Here is an 18,121-nt window from a genome sequence, read left to right on the forward strand (position 1 = left end):
CTATGGGTTGGAACCGACTCAACGGCACTTAACAACAACAACAACAAATAAGAAAATAGGTTTTCTTTTGTATATGATTAACTGTATCACATTGAGAAATATTTTTCCTTGTGTATTAAAATATTTTAAAAACTCATTCATACTTTGATATAATAATCATTTAGTAAACCCTGGATTGCTGATCATCAAACCATTGAAAATATCAGTGCAATTTTAGTAGAAAGATGACTGGTGTTATTTACGTAAAGTTTTCTGCCTTTCATGCCTTTTAATTTTAACATATTCTTTAGTCCTTTAGTAAGGCTCAGTTCTCTCCCTTGCATCATAGTAATCATTTAATGGGCCTGATCTTCTGATTCCATGTATCTGTCTACTCTGGTTACTTTTATCTAGGACATTGCCTTTAAAGTTAATAATGAAGAACACACATTGAATTCACAAACAAGCCCGACAAATGAAATAGATCCAGATGGAATTGTATCCAAAGAAGAAAATGTACCTCAGACAAACACTGCAAACATGAAAGGGAGGAATTCCTTTGCACCTAAAGATTTTATGTTCCAGCCACTGGATGGTCTGAAGACCTATAAAGCAGCATCCCTGATTCCCAGAAGAGCCCATGCTTTCTCTATTCCTAGTTACACCTGGTCTCCTCTAACGGCAGAAGTGTAAGCATGTAATCTGAATTTCTTGCTATCGGGATAACAAGCTATTAATGACCTATTTTAGATTTGGTCTAAGCTATGTTGTTTATAAATAATTAAAATTTGTTTTAACACTAGAAATAAGTTTTTAGAAAGGAAAAAATGCTTTAGTATTGTAGCTTTTTCTTTTGAGGGGAGAGGGGCTGAGAATCATTTTAGAAAAGCTACTTCCAAAGACAAAAATTATTTATTTATTTTTTGGTCCTTCAAAGTGGGGGAAAATCAGTTGGGATCTTTAAAAGAAAAGGCAGTCTTTTCACAAAGGCTGCTTAGCACAGTTACTAGATACTGCTCAGCAGCTCGTAAAACTACTAATTGCTTATATGTTCCAGTAAGATATCTTCAAGATCTTTAAACCTAACCATAGATGTTCTTACTTTAAGTATCTGAATCTTTCCCCTCTCCAGCACAAAGATATTTTCAAAAAGTAAATAGGGACACATTGCTATTTTATTCTAGGTGTTAAAAAAGCAGCACAATTTTAAAGTGCCTCAATTAGCTATATGGGGTTCTATGTTTGATCAAGTGTTCCTTACTGCTGTTTTCAGTGACGAGACTGAAGAGATGACAAAAGAAATGGTGGCACAAAAATGTGAAACTCATTCTGCTGAGACAATGCGGCCAGACTCAAATACAGGGCAGTGTCACCCGAGTGCTCCACCTGTTTGTAAAGAAGGTATAGCATTTTAATGAGGATTTCATATGCTTTTCTAGATTGTGCTTTTATCGGAGGTTTGGTTAGAGCTGTTTTTCAGCATCAAATTCAGGGAGGTTACCTAGGGTCAGAAAAGATACAGAACCTGGGTAAAATATTTTGAGATAAAATTGGAATGAAGAATACAGACTGAGTCTTGCTTCATTATAAATTAAATCAATGTAAATGAAAAATAATATTTAGAGAGAACTTAGAGGGTATCTGGTAAATGAAATCACTGAGGCAAAAAAAAAAAGATTTAAATTCATTTTTTTTAAAAATTGACACATAAAACTTTTTGTCTTTATGGGGGATGTCATTTTAGGAGTTGCTGTTTTGATATTTATAGGTTGTTGTTGTTGTTGTTCTGTGCCGTGGACTCAGTTCTGACTCATAGTGACCCTGTAAAGGATTTCTGAGGCTGTAAATCTTTACAGGAGCAGAAAGCCTCATCTTTCTCCCGCAGGACAGCTGGTAGTTTCGAACTCTTGACCATGAGATTAGCAGCCCGATTCATAACTACTGTTTTCTTTAATATACAGAACAGGTCTTAACTGAAAAAGAAGCTACCACGAAAACCTCAAATGGCCTCCCAATAAAGGAGGTCTCATCACTTGAGACAAATGAAGGCCAGGTGTGTCAGCCGCAACATGATGTGCCATATTTTAGGTTTGTACATTTGTTCTTAGTTTAATAGTTTTGTATTGACGTCTAGAATTTTTTTAATAAAGGAAAATATTTTAAACATTAATATAGACTACATAGGGGAAAACTAACTTTGGGTGATTTTCATTTCTCTCTTAAATTTTAATTATTTTTTTAACAGTACATTCTAGTGTTTCCTAATTCAAAAGGTTAAGAAAAGGCATTCAAATGAAGATTCTCCTTCCCACCTCTGCCTACCAACCCTATAGTTTGAACCTTTCACAGAGATGATCAGTGTGAAACTTTGCAAACATAGGTAATGCATATGTAGGCAATAGAAGCATAATATTCTAAAATATGTAAAAAAATTTTATAATGCAGTTTATTATAGCATAATATTTTAAATATATTTAATATATATTTAGCTGAAAAAGGTATATATTATAATACTATCCTATTTTTATTTAATATTAAATATTGGAGACATTCGTTTTAGTGCTTTCTCATGTTGTTATATGTGTGTGTCTTTAATGGCCACATATCCACTGCCATCAAATCCATTGCAACTCACAGTAAGCCTTTATAGGGTTTCCGAGACTATAAAGCTTTACGGGAACAAACAGCCTGCTTATTTTCCCAAGGAGTGGCTGGTGGATTTGAACTGTCAACTTTGTGATTAGCAGTCCAATTTGTAACCCACTATGAGGACTCCTGGTGTGGCACTGTGGGTTAATGCGCCAGACTGCAAAGCCATTTGAACTGCAAGGTCGGCGGTTCAGGCTCACCAGCTGCTCCTCAGAAACCCTATACAGGGTCGCTATGGGTCGGAACCAACTCAAGAGTACTTCACAACAACAACAACACTACCAGGGCTCCTTAATGGCCGTGTTGTAACCAACTGTATGATTGTACCACTATTTATTTAACTAGTTCCCAGATGATGGGTTTTGGATTCAGTCTGTTGCTATTATAATCAGTACTGTAAATATTAGCGTTATACACTTTTAATTCTCTCATTTGCAAAAATATAACAACATCAAATTATACTTCCTCCTGCAAGGAATAAGAGTTCTTGATTTCTTCTGTCTTTCCAATGCTGTATTAACAATCTGATTTTTGAACTTTGCCAATTAAGTAGGTGATAAATATTATTTCACTGAGTTTTAAAGTTCCTTTGATCTACTGTGGTGGAGGTGTGCCATGGAGTCGGTTCCGACTGACCCTACGTAGGGTTTCCAAGGCTGTAAATCTTTATGGGTGCAGAAATCTTCATCTTTCTCCTGTGGAACCGCTGGTAGTTTTGAACTGCTGACCTTAAGGTTAGCAGGCCGACTCATAACCACTATGCTATCCGATGTCCTTTGACCTACTATGAGTATCTCTTTATATGTTTAAGAGCCATTTCAATTCTATTTTAATACATAGCTAGTTTTAGAGCTATAAAAGGGATATTAGATTTTAGTATTAAATTAAAAGTACCAAGTCTGCCAGAAGAACAAACAAATCTGTGTGGGAAAAGTACAACCAGAATGCTTCTTAGAAACCAAGATAGCCATACTTTGTCTCTCATACTTCAGACATGTTATCAAGGAGGGACTAGTCCCTAGAGAAGCATATCATGCTTGGTAAAGTAGAGGATCAGTGAAAAAGCGGAAGCCCCCCAGTGAGCTGAACTGGTACAGTGGCAGTAGCAATGGACTCAAGCATAGGTACGATTGTGAGGTTGGTGCAGGACTGGGCAGTGTTTTGTTCTGTTGTGCACGAGTCAGTCCTGACTCAGCAGCATCTAACAACATAGAGTTTACAAGCCTGTGACTCTTTACCAGAGCATAAAGATTAACTGGTGAGTTTGAACTGCCAACCTTGTGGTTAGCAGTCATGTGCTTATCTGTTCTAGATACTTCCAAAATGTCCTTTGGGGAGGACACAATTAGCTTCAATTTAGAACCAATGCGTTAGGTCAAACAAAGCCTGGGAATTAGAATCTGTAAGGCTCTATCACTGTGATCCCAGACTTAGTTTTCTGATTTAATTTACATTTGGCTTGTGGAATGGTTTTAGCTCTATGGGGCGGTAAAAGAGAATCTGATGTACATTAAGAAGCATGTAATTCTGCTATCTGTAACTCTCTTCAATCTCTGAAAAATGAGAATAAAACAAACAAAAATGTTAGTTTGTATAGTGGACTCTTGATAATATCTGAACCTTAAACTAAAAAATACCATGATGTCTTTAAAGCAAACAGTACCCACCCCCCACAGCCATTGCCCTCAAGTTGATTCCAACTCAGAGAGACCCAATAGAACAGAGTAGAACTGCTCCTTAGGGTTTCCAGAAACAGACAGCCTCATCTTTCTCCCATGGAGCAGCTGGTGGATTGGATTTCCAGCCTTGCAGTTAATAATCTAATGTTTAACCTGTTTGTCACCAGGGCTCCAAAATAAACAATATTGTTGTTGTTGAATGTTGTCACATTCGTTGCGATTCATAGAGACCCTATATCAGGTTTCTAAGGAGTGGCTGGTGAGCTTGAGCTGCCAACCTTGCAGTTCAAACCAACCTTGTCCAGTGCACTAACCCGTAGTGCCTCACAATACTTTAGCTTAATTTAGTAAAGAATGTCTGCCTTGAGAAAGAACTGTATGTAGCATCCAATTGACAACAGCCATTCAAAAGATTAGACAGAAAACTTAGAGGACAATGAGTTTATGTTAATGTGGAGGAATAACTTGCAGAATGTAATCAGTGTCACTGAACTGTACAAGTTAAATTAGTATATGTACAATTATATGTGTATTCTGGAGCATAGTGGCTGTGTAGAATATACATTGGATTGCGAACCACAAAGTTGGCCTGCTCCGTGGCTTTGTGCTCCCACAAAAGTTTACAGCCTCGGGAACCCTAGACAGGGTCACTGTTAGCCAGAACCAACTCAACAGCACTAACCAATAACAGTGTAGATTCTATGTATAAAAGTGCTGTTTATATTCTAAGTGACTGCTTAATAAAATAAATTTTAAAAAAAGGGGGGGACAGGGGGACTCTTATCCATATCTACTCACCTATATTTTAGGTATAGACGGGTAGACTTATACAAGGGTGCTTCACGAAGTTTGTGGAAAAATGAAAGATAACAGATTTTTTTTCCCACAGACTTTTTGAAACACTCTTGTATAGTGTATTAAATTGTGCTTATGGATTTTAATAAATCATGAAATATTTAAACATCAACTCTGAGAAGTGACTATTATGCATACCTACCTTTTATACTGTAATATTGTACAGGAAGCCTTGATGTGATGCCGTAGGATAAGCACTCGACCTCAAGGTCAGTTTGAAACACAAGGTTCAAATATTGTGTATAGGGAGTATGGTGGTTCCATAGGATAAACACTGGAATGCAAATCACAAGGTCAGTGGTTCGAGTCCACCAGCCACTCTGTGCGAAAGATAAGGTTTTCTTCTCCCTCAAAGATTTAAAGCCATGGAAACTTTATAGAGGGTTGCTATGAGTTGGAACTGACTCTATGGCACTTAGCAGCAGCAATATTATGTATAAGTGTCATTATACTAATATACATATATTTTAGTATGAAAAACATTTATAAAGTTGAAATGTATGTCATAATTGTAGAAATATTCTCCAGTCAGAAACTGAAAAATTAACTTCACACTGTGTTGAGTGGGACAAGAAGATTGAATTGGACATTCCAGATGATGGTGAGGGAACATTTATGTTTTTTGATGTCTTTCCTTTGTTTCTGTTAATATTGTTACCTTGTAAAAACAAGTTGCTCAACTTTTAATTTTTAATTATCTGAAATAGCAAGAAATTTCATATCTCAACATATTTCCTAATATTTCTGTACTAAAACTGGTATATCATTTTGAAAATATAACTAATTAAAATATTGGCTGGCATTACTATAAATTAGATGTATTCATTCCTGTTTTTATTTCAGTTTTTTGTTCTTAATGACTTTCTGGGTGGCATCAATACTTTTTACTTTTATATATTTCAACAATACAATGGAAATTTTCTAAATCATCATGGGAAAGAATTTCTGAAAAGTTTCATAATGTCACTTAATTGAGGACGCTGTTTAGAAAAAAACTCTTTGTGTGCTGTGAGTCTGAACACCGTAGATACCGATGTGTAGTGATTTGTTTAAGGTTGAATTCTTGTAATAGTTAAAAGTGTAAACAGGTAGAATGCTGTTTACTGTGTAGCAATATGTATGAGAAGAGTGAATATTGATAATTTTTTTGTTAATTACCAATGAAATAAGTTAATTAGATCGTTAATGCTCAGTATTTGTATGACAAAGTTTTGTTGTGAGTTTGTTTTGTTTTTGCTGTGAGGTAAGAATTTGAGGTAAGACTTTTGGATATTTGAAATTAAGGTCTTATTAGTTGCTTGACTTGCAACGAAGGTCATGCGTTGTCATCCAACTCTGTCCTTTAGCTAAAGATCTTATTCGCACAACAATTGGTCAAACAAGACTTCTTATGAAGGAAAGGTTCAAGCAGTTTGAAGGACTTGTGGATGATTGTGAATATAAACGAGGCGAAAAAGAGACTACCTGTACAGATCTGGATGGATTTTGGGATATGGTTAGTTTTCAGGTATGTGCTCAAATATCTTAAAGATACTAAGTTATAAGGTTTTTGTTGTTGTTTTTCAGTTCGTTAACTATAATAAAAATAAAAGTAGTTCCTCATTCGTATTGTTGTGTTAAGTGCCGGTGAGTCAGTTCCAACTCAGAGTGACACTGTATAAGGTTTTCAAGGAGCAACTGGTGGATTTGAATCGCCGACCTTATGGTTGGCAGTCCAGTACTTACCCTACAGGGACACACTAGAATTCCTTAATAAACTCTACATCTTAAGACTTGATGTTTCCTCCCTCCCTGTTGTCAGGATAATTTTTGTAAGTGTGAGGAGTAGAGATTGTATTTAGTAGTTGAGTAGTTGAAAACCTACTCTACACATGAGAGAATGAGTAAATTGAGTGTTTAGTAGTTAAGTTCAACTAATAGTTATTGAGTTCCTACTGTGGGAGTTCTGTGTGCCCAGCATTGTACTATTGTTGGTAAGTTGGTTCTGACTCTAGTACTCTTGTTAAGTACTGTTGAGTTGGTTCCAATTCATAGTGACCCTGTGTAGGGTTTCTGAAGCATGACTCTTGGGTTTGAACCACCAACCTTTCAAGTTGTAGTCCAGTGCTTTTTCTGTAGTGCCACACCAGCACTCCAAGTATTGTAGTGGTCATGGTGTTGCTAATGCTGCATGCTGTCAAGTAGGTTCTGACTCACTGAGATCACAGGGCTCCAGATGCTATGAAGTGTACAGGAGCAGAAAGACTCATCTTTCTCCTGCAGAACGGCTGGTGAATTCAAACTGCTTCAGAACCCACTGCGATACCAGGGCTCCTTGTACTAGGAGTTGGTAAATATGACACTGTCTCTGAGGAATTGGTAGTTTGGCTGGAATAAAAATCCAGTTTCATGTAGAAAACTCTAAAATAAATAGAAGCACGGTAAGGGTCAGTAGAAGTATGGGAGATGACACTATTTCTGCTTTTAAAGTTCATTCTAGACATAAGCATATCATTTCAATTAAAATCGCCAACAATCACTAGGCTTTTGAAGAAAACTTAAAACCTGAAATAAAGAGGCCAAAGGAAACATACAGGAAAGAAATTTGGATGAATGAAATGGGGATAATACATGGAGAAAAGAACTTTTAAAAGCAAGTTTTCATAATAGCCACTAGGTAGAAATAACACAAGTAACCTTCAAGAAATAATCAAAATGTGCTACATAAATACAATGGAGTATTATTCAGCCATGAAGAAGAATGGAATTCTGATACATGCTTTGACATGGTTAAACTTTTAAAAGCATTGTGCTGAAGTGAAGTAAGTTAGGATAACTAGTGTATTTTCCTGCTTATATGAAATGTCTAGACTAGGCAGATGCACAGAGATCAAGGTAATTGGTCTTTTACCAAGGTGGGTTAATGCACTGGACTGCAATGACAGTTTGAATCTCAAGGTTGGTGGTTCAAACTCACCAACCACTACTCGGAAACCCTATACGGGTTCATTATGGGACGGAACTGACTCCATGGCACTTAACCACAACAATAACAAGGAAGAGGAGGAAATGGAAGTTACTGGTGAAGGGGTATCGGACTTTTCTTCATTTGGAAATGGACATTAAAGAAATTAATGTCCTGACTTGTATACTTAAAATGTGTTAAAATGGCAAACTTTCTAGTATATATATTTTGCCACAGTAAAATTTCAAAGTTAAATATTAGTATTCTCAGATATCAGACCATTTCATCTATTAATTTATTTTTTATTTTTTATAATCAGAAAACAGCAAAAATAGGTCTTGGGAGTTTACAATTAGAGCAGAAATGTAATGTTCAACTGAAAAGTACACGACGTAGTTAAGGAAGGGTCCCATAACTCAAAGCAAAAAGAGAAAAGGAAAGAGTAGGTTCAAAAATGAACTGAGCCAGTCCAAGAAGTGTAATCTCCAAATAATAGGAATTCTAGAAAAAAATAACAAGTAAAATGTTAGGTGCCATCAGGTTGACACCAACTCATAGCGAGCCTGTACACAGCAGAATGACACACTACCCAGTCCTGGGCCAACCTCACAATCGTTACTGCTGAGCCCATTGCTGCTGCTACTGTGCCTGTCCATCTCTTTGGGGGGTCTTCCTCTTTTTCTCTGACCCTCAACTCTACCAAACACGATATCATTATCCAGGGACTGTCCTTCCTGACAATATGTCCAAAGTATGAGACATGAAATCTGGCCATCTTGGCTTCCAAGGAGCACTATGGCTATACTTCTTTTTACAGATCTTGTTCTGTATTCCACAACTGCCTCTTGGTATATGTACAGGTTCCTCATGAGCACAATTAAGTGTTCTGAATACTCATTCTTCACAATGTAGTCCATAGCTTGTCATGATCCACAACAATCGAGAAAGCCTTTGTGAAAGCTAAGATATTGGGGAGAACATGGTCAATAAAATGGTTTAAAAAATTTGCCCCAAAACTTGAAGGCATGAATTCCAGATTGTGGACTTATTTAATAGACTCAAACCAAGGCACATCATGAACTTCAATTGCACAAATCTTGACGTGGAAAGACCTAAAAGCTTCCAGAGAGAGAACATGTTTCATGCAAAGGATCAAGAATCCAGAGAATGTTGGATTTAGCAGCGACATTGAAAGTTGGGAAAACAATGTGCTCAAAATTCTCAGGTGAAAAAATAGTCAAGCTCAAACTCGATACCCAACCAGTCAAGTATGAAAGTAGAAGGACACTTCTCAGACATACCAGGATATCAAAATGTACCTCTTATGTAATCTTTCTCAGGTTTTTGACATTGTGTCTTACAAAAATGAGGGAATAAGCCAAGAAAGAATGAATAAGAAACAATAGGCCTAGAAAGAGACCAACAAACATTAACCATGTGAGTGAAGGAGGAGTCAAAAACAATAGCTGTGTCTTAGGATCAGGATTAGTTGAGGTTGGAGTAGGATACTTGAGGGCCCTGGAAGAAGTGTCTCTGTGAAACTGAACTGGGTGTATGTAATACTTGATATGTTTCTATTATTACTAGGCGATTCATACCACTGTGCAGATTTTGGATTTGAATTGATAGAAAGAAAGCAAAAACAATGATTAAATCTAGGGAAAAAGCTGAGAAAGAAAAAGTAATCTTAGTAACCATAAAGCTCAGATATGACTGATGTCTGTATGGTCACAATAATCTAAGTGTTAACATTATCATCAGTTTTTGTATATTTGCCAGTTTTTGTATTAACACATTGGTTGAGTAGCATCTTTCAACAGTGAGCAGTTAAGTCTTTGCTTTTCATGTTCATTTCCTGGTGTTGGCCAGCGGGAGCTTCTTAAAATTGGTTTCTAAGGCCTTTTTTTTTTAATGTTTTATTGTGAATTATATGATAGTTTACATGGGAGAACTTTAGTTTTACATTCATTCCATCATGTATCATCTCACTGCCATGGTTCCAATGCCCTCCATGCATCCTCAACCACCCAAAGGGTATATCCCAGAAACCCGCCCCCTACACTTCTCCCTCCTCCCCCCAGTTTTCGGCCCACAGTCCCTTTCCCTCTCTGGGTCCAAGGTCCCCAGTCGCTTCATCACTCCACATCATCATCTCTGTCTCCATCTCAGGCATCTCTGTTTCTCTGGGTAGGGTCCCGCTCTCGGCTCTTCTCCGTTGATGGTCCCAGAGGCCTCCGCTCCTATCCTGGAGAATCAATCACTCCCTTCCTTGTTACAAAACTTCTACCTTTGCATTTCCAACTCTCATAATCCGTCCTGATAAGCATTATTCACTACAGTATCACAAGTTACCCATCTGTATCTCCTTTCATCAGCTCCGCCCAGACAGATTGAATGGTACCTTCTGGAGATTCTGTCTAAGGCCTTTTTTTACCCAAAGAAATTTACTGAGATATAATTTATATATCATAAAATTCACCTGTTTTAAGTGTACAATTTTCAGTACATTTACAGAGCTGTGCAACTGTCATCAGAATCTAATTTTGTATTGAAGTCAGTCCCCATTCCCATCACACCCCAAGCCATCACAAATCTGTTTATTGTCTCTGTAGGTTGTCTTTTCTGGACATACATAAGTAGAATCATGTGCTTTGTTGGCTTTTGCATTTATGGCTTTTGTTCACTTAGCATGATGTTTTCGAGGTTCACCCATAGTGTTCCGTTTGTCCCTATTCGATCCATTTAAAATTGCTGAATAGAATTTCATTAATCAGTTCATGCATATTTGGATTATTCTCTTTTATCCTGAGTCCTTTTGACATTTACATTTTTTTTAAGAAAGTGTGTGTGTGTGTGTGTGTGTGTGTGTGTGTGTGTATGTATCTATATCTATCTATCTATCTATATACATACATACACACACATATATGTAAGATGTACATATGTATATAACAATACGTATGTATGTTTTGTTTTGTGTGCCCTCGAGTTAGTGCCAACTTGTAGCTATCCTATAGGACAGGGTAGAACTGTCCAAGAGAATTAACTAGGCTATAATTTTATGGTTGGCACAATAGGATAAGCATTGTACTGGTAACTGTAAGATTAGCAACAGAGTTGCTATGAATTGGAACCAACTGGATGGCACACAACAACAACAATCTCTATGAGAACAAACAGATCTTTTGTCTTATGGAGCCACAGGAGATTCAGAACCTCTGTCTTTCTGTTAGCAACCGAGTGCTTAAGCATTGTGCCACCAGGGCTCAAAAGCATGCTAACCGAACTACTGACAATGGTTAATTCTTTGGAGGAAACTCAAAATGGTAAAAAAGGTACTAAGGGTTATCAGTCATTCCCATCCTGCTACGTATCTAAGTATATTGTCTGAATCTTTTAAAACAAGATTGTGTTTACATTGTGTAAGTTAGATGGGGGGGAAGCAGTTATGATATTTCTATTACCATTTTAGGAATCAAACATAATTTAGGAGAGTTACATATATAGATACAGATTTTAAGACCAAAAACAACAATGAACAATTTTACCATAAAGATTGATTTGAGGGGGACCTACAGCAAAATGGCAGGTTAAGCAGATGGCGTTACACTGACCTGCAACAACAAAGATCCGAGAGACAAAACAGATACAGATGAAAATTCTGGCACCCTGAACTTCAGGAGCAGGGTTACAAAGGTGGATGGAGTGATTGCTGGGAGGAGAGACTGAGCAGGGACAGCAAGAAGGATACTGACTGGGGAATGGCTGGCCAGATGCAACTTGACCATCTTGTGAGCAGCTTTGGCAGTGGAGGGAGACTTTGCCGGGCAGAGTCACACGGGCAACAAAAATGGTGCGATCTTATCTTTTTCCCCACAGTTCCCTAGTGCAAGAAGTGTGGCCATCTCCCACCCTTATGCACCCCCAGTGCAGACCTTGCTCTTGGAGGAGTTCGGAGCCACATGTTTGGGATCCATACCAGTGTGAGGTGTGGGACAGTGGCACCACTGTGGTATACCAATTTGGTGTCTGGATCCAGGTGGGCTTCATCTCTAGACCTACAAAAATTTCTGAGCCAGACCAACATTTAACCAGTCCCACTGCCCCCAGCTTCTCTGTGGTCTTAATGGACACTGAAACCAGCTCCATCAAGGGTTCCCATGAACGACTTCCGGATTGAGTGCCCTGAACATAGATAACACTGAGGCCACTAAGAACTCATCGAGGGGCAGGAACTCTGCTGTCACATCCCTTCTACAACCACCTTGTGAGTGCCTTGAATCACAGGAACATCAGAGAGATTTCTCCCCTTCAGGTCCAACAACTAAGCTGTTTGTTTTTACAAATAAGACAACTCCACGGTGCCCTACATACAGATAACAGATAATTTTAGCTGATACAAAAAAATGAGAGAATGACTCAAACAAATGACCAAGATGCAGACAGAAAACATTTGTGAGGAAGAAAAGGCAATGTAACTAACTGAAAAAGAATTGAAAAGAATGATAATTAGGTACTGTCAAAGGATCCATAGAAAAAGTAAAGCAAGGAGAAAAATATAAAAACTTTAGAAGAATTCAGGAAAACACTACAAGAACAAAAGACAAAAGAAATGCAAATTTTGAAACATTACAAAACAGCGATTAGAAATCCAGAAGATTAATACTAAGCTCTCAGAAATGGACAATACATTGAAAGGACAAAGGAGTAGATGTGAAACATTGGAAGTCTGAAACTAGTGAGCTTGAAGATAAATCTCGCAATACTTGCATGCTAGAAGAACAATCAGAAAAAAGTTAAAAAAAAAAAAAAAAAGAAAGTGTAAGAGTTACATGTTACTGTTGTTAAGTGCCATGGAGTCAATTCTGACTCATAGCTACCCTGTATAAGGTTCTAAAGAGCTGCTGGTGGGCTTGAACTGCCGACCTTGAGGTTTGCATTCCAGTGCTAATCCAACAGTACCACACTAGGAGTCCACAAAAGAATTATGTGGGACACCATAAAGGAGGAACAAACTTACAGGTGATCAAAATTCCAGAACAGGAAAACACAATAAAAAGCAGAGAAAATTGTTGGAGTTGTTGGAAGAAAACCTCCCTAACATCATGAAAGACAAAAAGATAAGCATGCAAGAAGCTGAACAAACCAAGACATACCACAATCAGACATTAAGAATCCTCAGGGAAAACTAAAAGTCGTTTATAAAAGAGAAGTATAAGACTAAGTTCTGATTTCTCAGCAGAAACCATGCCCAGCAAAGCAGTCCCTGAAATATGACGGCAAAATGTGAACATTTCCTGATAAACAGAAATTATAAAAGAATTTTTAAGACCAGACCAACTTTACAAAAAATGCTAAAGGAGGCTTTGGACTGAGATCAGATAAAAGCAGACAATTTGAGATTATCATACATGACAACACCACCCAGAACTCAATGCAGATACTGAGAAAGTAAAACAAACGTACAAGACAGAAAATAGGGAACCAGAGACATCAATGTATAGTGAAGTCAACTAATAAGCAAAAAGAGGAAATAGTGTAGATACAGAATTTTCAAATGGCAAAAAAGTCAAGTAGATTACAAGATAAAACAGACTATTTTAAACAGGAAAAAATTAATACAGGTAACCTCAAAGGAAAATAATATACCTGTACATCAAAATAAAAAAAGGAAAATCAGAAAGATTTCATAAACCTTAACACAACAAATGAAAATAAAAAGAAAACCCTCTAACAAAATGAACTCGGCATAGAAAATTATATGAAACAAAGAATCCAGCTATACCATGAAAAAAGCACACAGAAAAATTACAACAATTTACAACAATCAATTTATACCTATTGATACTTAACCACTCAATGTAAATGGATTAAATACACCAGTCAAGAGACATAAACAGCAGAAAATAAGAAAATAGGATCCTTTAATATGCTGTATACAAGAGATATATCAAAAAGATGGAGACAGTCTAAGTACCCATTAACAGAAGAATGCTTAAACTTTGGTACATATGCACCATGGAATACTACAGAACGTTGGAGAATATTGATAAAAATGTGAAACACTTCACAACAGGATTGAATCTGAAGGATATTGTGCTGAGTAAAATTGTTAAGTGCTGTCAACCCATATAGCGACCTTATGTAGGGTTCCCAAGGAGCGGCTGGTAAGCTTGAACTGCCAACCTTGCAGTTCAGACCGACTTTGCAGTCCAGCACATTAACCCGCAGTGTCACACAAATGAAATTAGTCACAAAAGGGCAAGTATGTATAAGACCAATGTTGTAAAAAGTTAAAAAGGTTTCTTGATAAAAGAAATAGTCTATGGTGGCTATGATTTGGAACATACTTGGTGGCACTTAACAACAAAATGATGCTATGGAGGCATGGGGGTGGGAGGAAGGGACAAATTTTCAAGGGTTAGAGGGTTGTGGTTGTTAAGTGCCAAGGAGTCAATTCTGACTCATAGCGACCCTGTACAGGGCTAGAGGGTAGACACATGTTAAGGTGGGTGACAGAGTGAGCAATATATACTGAGGGAATTTAGCAGAAGAAAGGTAAGGGTAGTGGGAGATGCAGGGAGGGAAGTGAATAAAGGTAAATGCTTTTAACCATTGGTGGTGGTGCTTATGTGCCATTGAGTCAGTTCTGACTCACAGCGACCCTGTACAGGATTTCAAAGGTTGTAAATCTTCGGGAGCAGAAAGCATCATCTTTCTCCTGCAGGACAGCTGGTAGTTTCAAGCTGCTGACCTTGTGTCCACAGCCCAATTCTCGTAACTGCTACGCTACTGTAACCATGTAATGAAAAAAAGTGTAAGATTTGTTGAATGTACAACTGATTATCTGCTAAGTAAACATTCATTCAATTTATAACACAAAGTTTTAAAAAACAATTTAAAGTTTTGAATCTTGAGAATAATTAATCTAATTTTATCTGTTACCATCACAGTTTTTTTTTTTTGAGGCTTCACTTCATTAGTTTGCAACTTAATATGGTTAGCATTAATCTAATAAATTTGTATCTTATTTATTAATAGATAGATGATGTAAACCAAAAATTCAACAATCTAAGGAAACTTGAGGAATCTGAGTGGCAACACCGTAATACAAGCAAAAAAGTTGTTCGGGTAAGTTTGTGGCCTTCACATCCAAATTTCTATTAAGGATTTTTTAAATTAGTTTTTATTAAATTTAAATACAATTAGCTTCTTTTTTCATCATTTTACAAAGCAATTTCCATTTAAACTGTACTCTTACATTTTGTTGAAATAGTAATAATAGGTAATTTATATAGTGCTTAGTATATTCCACATATTATTCCAAGTACGTTACATGTAGTACTTCATTTAATCCTCACAACACTTCTTTCACACTTGAGGTATCTGAGGCCCAAAAAGATTAATTTACTTGTGCACGTGGAGCTGGGTTTCAGGATAGGCCTTCTCTTTTCAGAATCCATCTTTACTATTAGGCTATGCTGTCTCTGTTACATGATATTACATGATATTACAGGGGAAATTTAAGAAGTTCATAGAAAAATTCCATTTTCTTTTCATCCCATTTTTATTTTTTCACAAACTTTTGAAGCTCCTTTGTGTTTTAAAATGAACAAAATTTTAAATAGAAAAGAGGAACAAGGGCTTTTTAGAATATCTGTCTTCTCTGCTGTATTTCATTTTCAAAATTCCCTACTTTCCTTCAAGAAGCCCTGGTAGCGTAGTGGGTTACACACTGGACTGCTAACCCTAAGATCAGTAGTTCAAATCTACTAGCCGCTTGGTGAGTGAAAAATGAGACTTTCTGCTCCCATAAAGATTCATATCCTCGGAACCCCTACACAGGGTTGCTATGAGTCAGAACTGACTCCACAGCACACCACCACCATTACTTTCCCCCATAAAATTTGCTTAGTTTACATTAATCATTCAGTGTTTACCTATTTCTAATACTTTTTTCTTCTTCTAGTAATGTTTTCAACTCAGATTTTGGTTCAGATGAATACTTCTCAAACTACTTCAGAGCAATATAACTTTTCCTTTGTGATTTTAGAACAATGATTGTGCTTATACAGTTAGGTTTTCTAGATTGGTACTTTATTTTGCCCTACAGTACAATTAACAACTATCCCCCCAAATTTTACTAATGAAGAACCATTTATGACAGGACTCAACATGCAGTGACTAAATTAATTGAGTGGCTCTCACATCCATTAAACTGGAAAGGATGCTGGAGTTTTTTAAGTTACTGAGGGGATCACTTGTTAAGTGCTTGTCCTGGAAATATCAGTGATGCAAATAACACTGGTTTCAGTATAGCATTATACCAGAGTCTTGTAGTTTTGCCTTTTATCACCAGATGTCTCTCTCCTCCTACTTTATTTTATGGCTTCCTATTAAGATTACCAAACAAATAAAATAAAGCTCATCTTTTTCTGTATGTTTTGTATAATCACCTCCTGTACATCTTCATTGACCTTATTCTGTCAATTTCCTTGTTTTCTCCATTCCCCCTTTTAAAACTTGTCTTTCTTTACATCTACTCCACCCTTTCCTGCCTCTTTCTTCCCAATGATCCCTGATAAAGTTGTCTATCTTTACATCTATTCCACCCTTTCCTGCCTCTTTCTTCCCAATGATACCTGATAAAGTTGTCTATCTTTAACATTTTGGTTTGACTTTTGGTTTGGTTGTATCGAACTCAGTACAATTTAGCTTGATCTCTCTTTTATCAAAGTTATCACCAAGATTATTGATCCAGTAGATGCAGAAGTCAATTGTTGTTGTTAAGTTTCTGACGCATAGCATCCCTGTATAGGGTTTCCACTTGGATCGGTGGTGAGATAGAACCTCCCACCTTGCAGTTCAAACCAACCTCGTGGTCAAGTACTTATCCTACAGCACCTCCCAGGACTTTGTAGTGAAGTCAGTGTTGTTGGCGTCAAGTGCCATCTAGTAAATTCCGACCCATAGCGACCCTGTATAGGGTTTCCAAGGGGCAGCCGGTAAGTGTGAACTGCCGACCTTGCAGTTCAAACAACTTTGCAGTCTGACTCATTAACCCACAGTGCCACACTTACATATAAAACCTAATCCTCCCTCCTTGGCGTCCTGGTGTGGTGCTATAGGATTAGCTTTGGACTGCTAACTGCAAGGTCAGCAGTTCAAATTTAGAAGCTGTTGCTTGGAAACCCTATACAGGGTTACTATGAGTTGGAATCGACTTGACATCAATTAACAATAATTCTGTATGTCTTAATTTGTTGTTTTTAAGTGCCATCAGGAGTCCTGGTATGGCACTGTAGGATTAGCACTTGACCACAAGGTTGGTTGGAACCACAAGGTTGACGCCTTCTCTACGGCTTCTCTCACTTCTGGCTTTTCCAGTGTTCTCTTCTCTCTAACCAGCCAGTAACCCTTGCCTTTCCTCATTCCATCTTTTAATCTAACTGTGGTTTCAGCATAGATGCTACTTCCTCGAAGTCTTGTTGAGCCTCTGAAGATTGATCTAGGTGCCATCACTGAACCCCCCACAGTCCTCTGCATTTCTCTCAGTTTGACATGAATCCTATTTACTCTACTTGGCTGGCTTCTCCTTAAGGTAGCACCTTTGATTTTTGCCTTTTTATCCCTAGCATTTGGAGCACATGCTAGGAGCTTCATAAAGGATTGGTGGATGTGTGAAATATTTTATGTCTGCTTTGTTTTTCTTATAGGGCAGTAGTGAGCAGCCCTAATAAGTGTCATAATTTTTCTTTGCAGAAAAAAGTTGTGTCAAGTACAGCCAGTAAACCAAAACAGGATGATGATGGAAGACTTGCAGCTAGGAATCGCCTGGCTGCCATAAAAAATGCGATGAGAGAAAGACTTAAGCAGGACCAACAAGCTGAGGCCGCAGTCTCTGTAGTACCAAAGGAAGTTGATACAATAGTATTTGATGCTGGATTTTTCAGAATTGAGAGTCCAGTGAAATCATTCTCAGGTTAGTTTTCATGCTGACACTTTTTTTTTTTTT

At 37.4% G+C, this 18,121-nt stretch overlaps 1 protein-coding gene across 1 annotated transcript in view; it reads left to right on the forward strand.

Annotated features, from left to right (window-relative positions):
* DLGAP5 (discs, large (Drosophila) homolog-associated protein 5) overlaps positions 1 to 18,121 on the forward strand; it is a 54,226-nt gene that overhangs the window by 21,259 nt on the left and 14,846 nt on the right. Inside the window, exons 8-14 of the mRNA XM_006864645.1 lie at positions 394 to 668; positions 1,253 to 1,380; positions 1,941 to 2,067; positions 5,678 to 5,763; positions 6,509 to 6,669; positions 15,148 to 15,237; positions 17,869 to 18,088. Coding sequence (XP_006864707.1) covers positions 394 to 668; positions 1,253 to 1,380; positions 1,941 to 2,067; positions 5,678 to 5,763; positions 6,509 to 6,669; positions 15,148 to 15,237; positions 17,869 to 18,088 — 1,087 coding nt within the window. The remainder of the gene's footprint in view (positions 1 to 393; positions 669 to 1,252; positions 1,381 to 1,940; positions 2,068 to 5,677; positions 5,764 to 6,508; positions 6,670 to 15,147; positions 15,238 to 17,868; positions 18,089 to 18,121) is intronic.

This window comes from Chrysochloris asiatica, unplaced genomic scaffold (genome assembly GCF_000296735.1).
Source record: "Chrysochloris asiatica unplaced genomic scaffold, ChrAsi1.0 scaffold00067, whole genome shotgun sequence".
NCBI lineage: Eukaryota > Metazoa > Chordata > Mammalia > Afrosoricida > Chrysochloridae > Chrysochloris > Chrysochloris asiatica.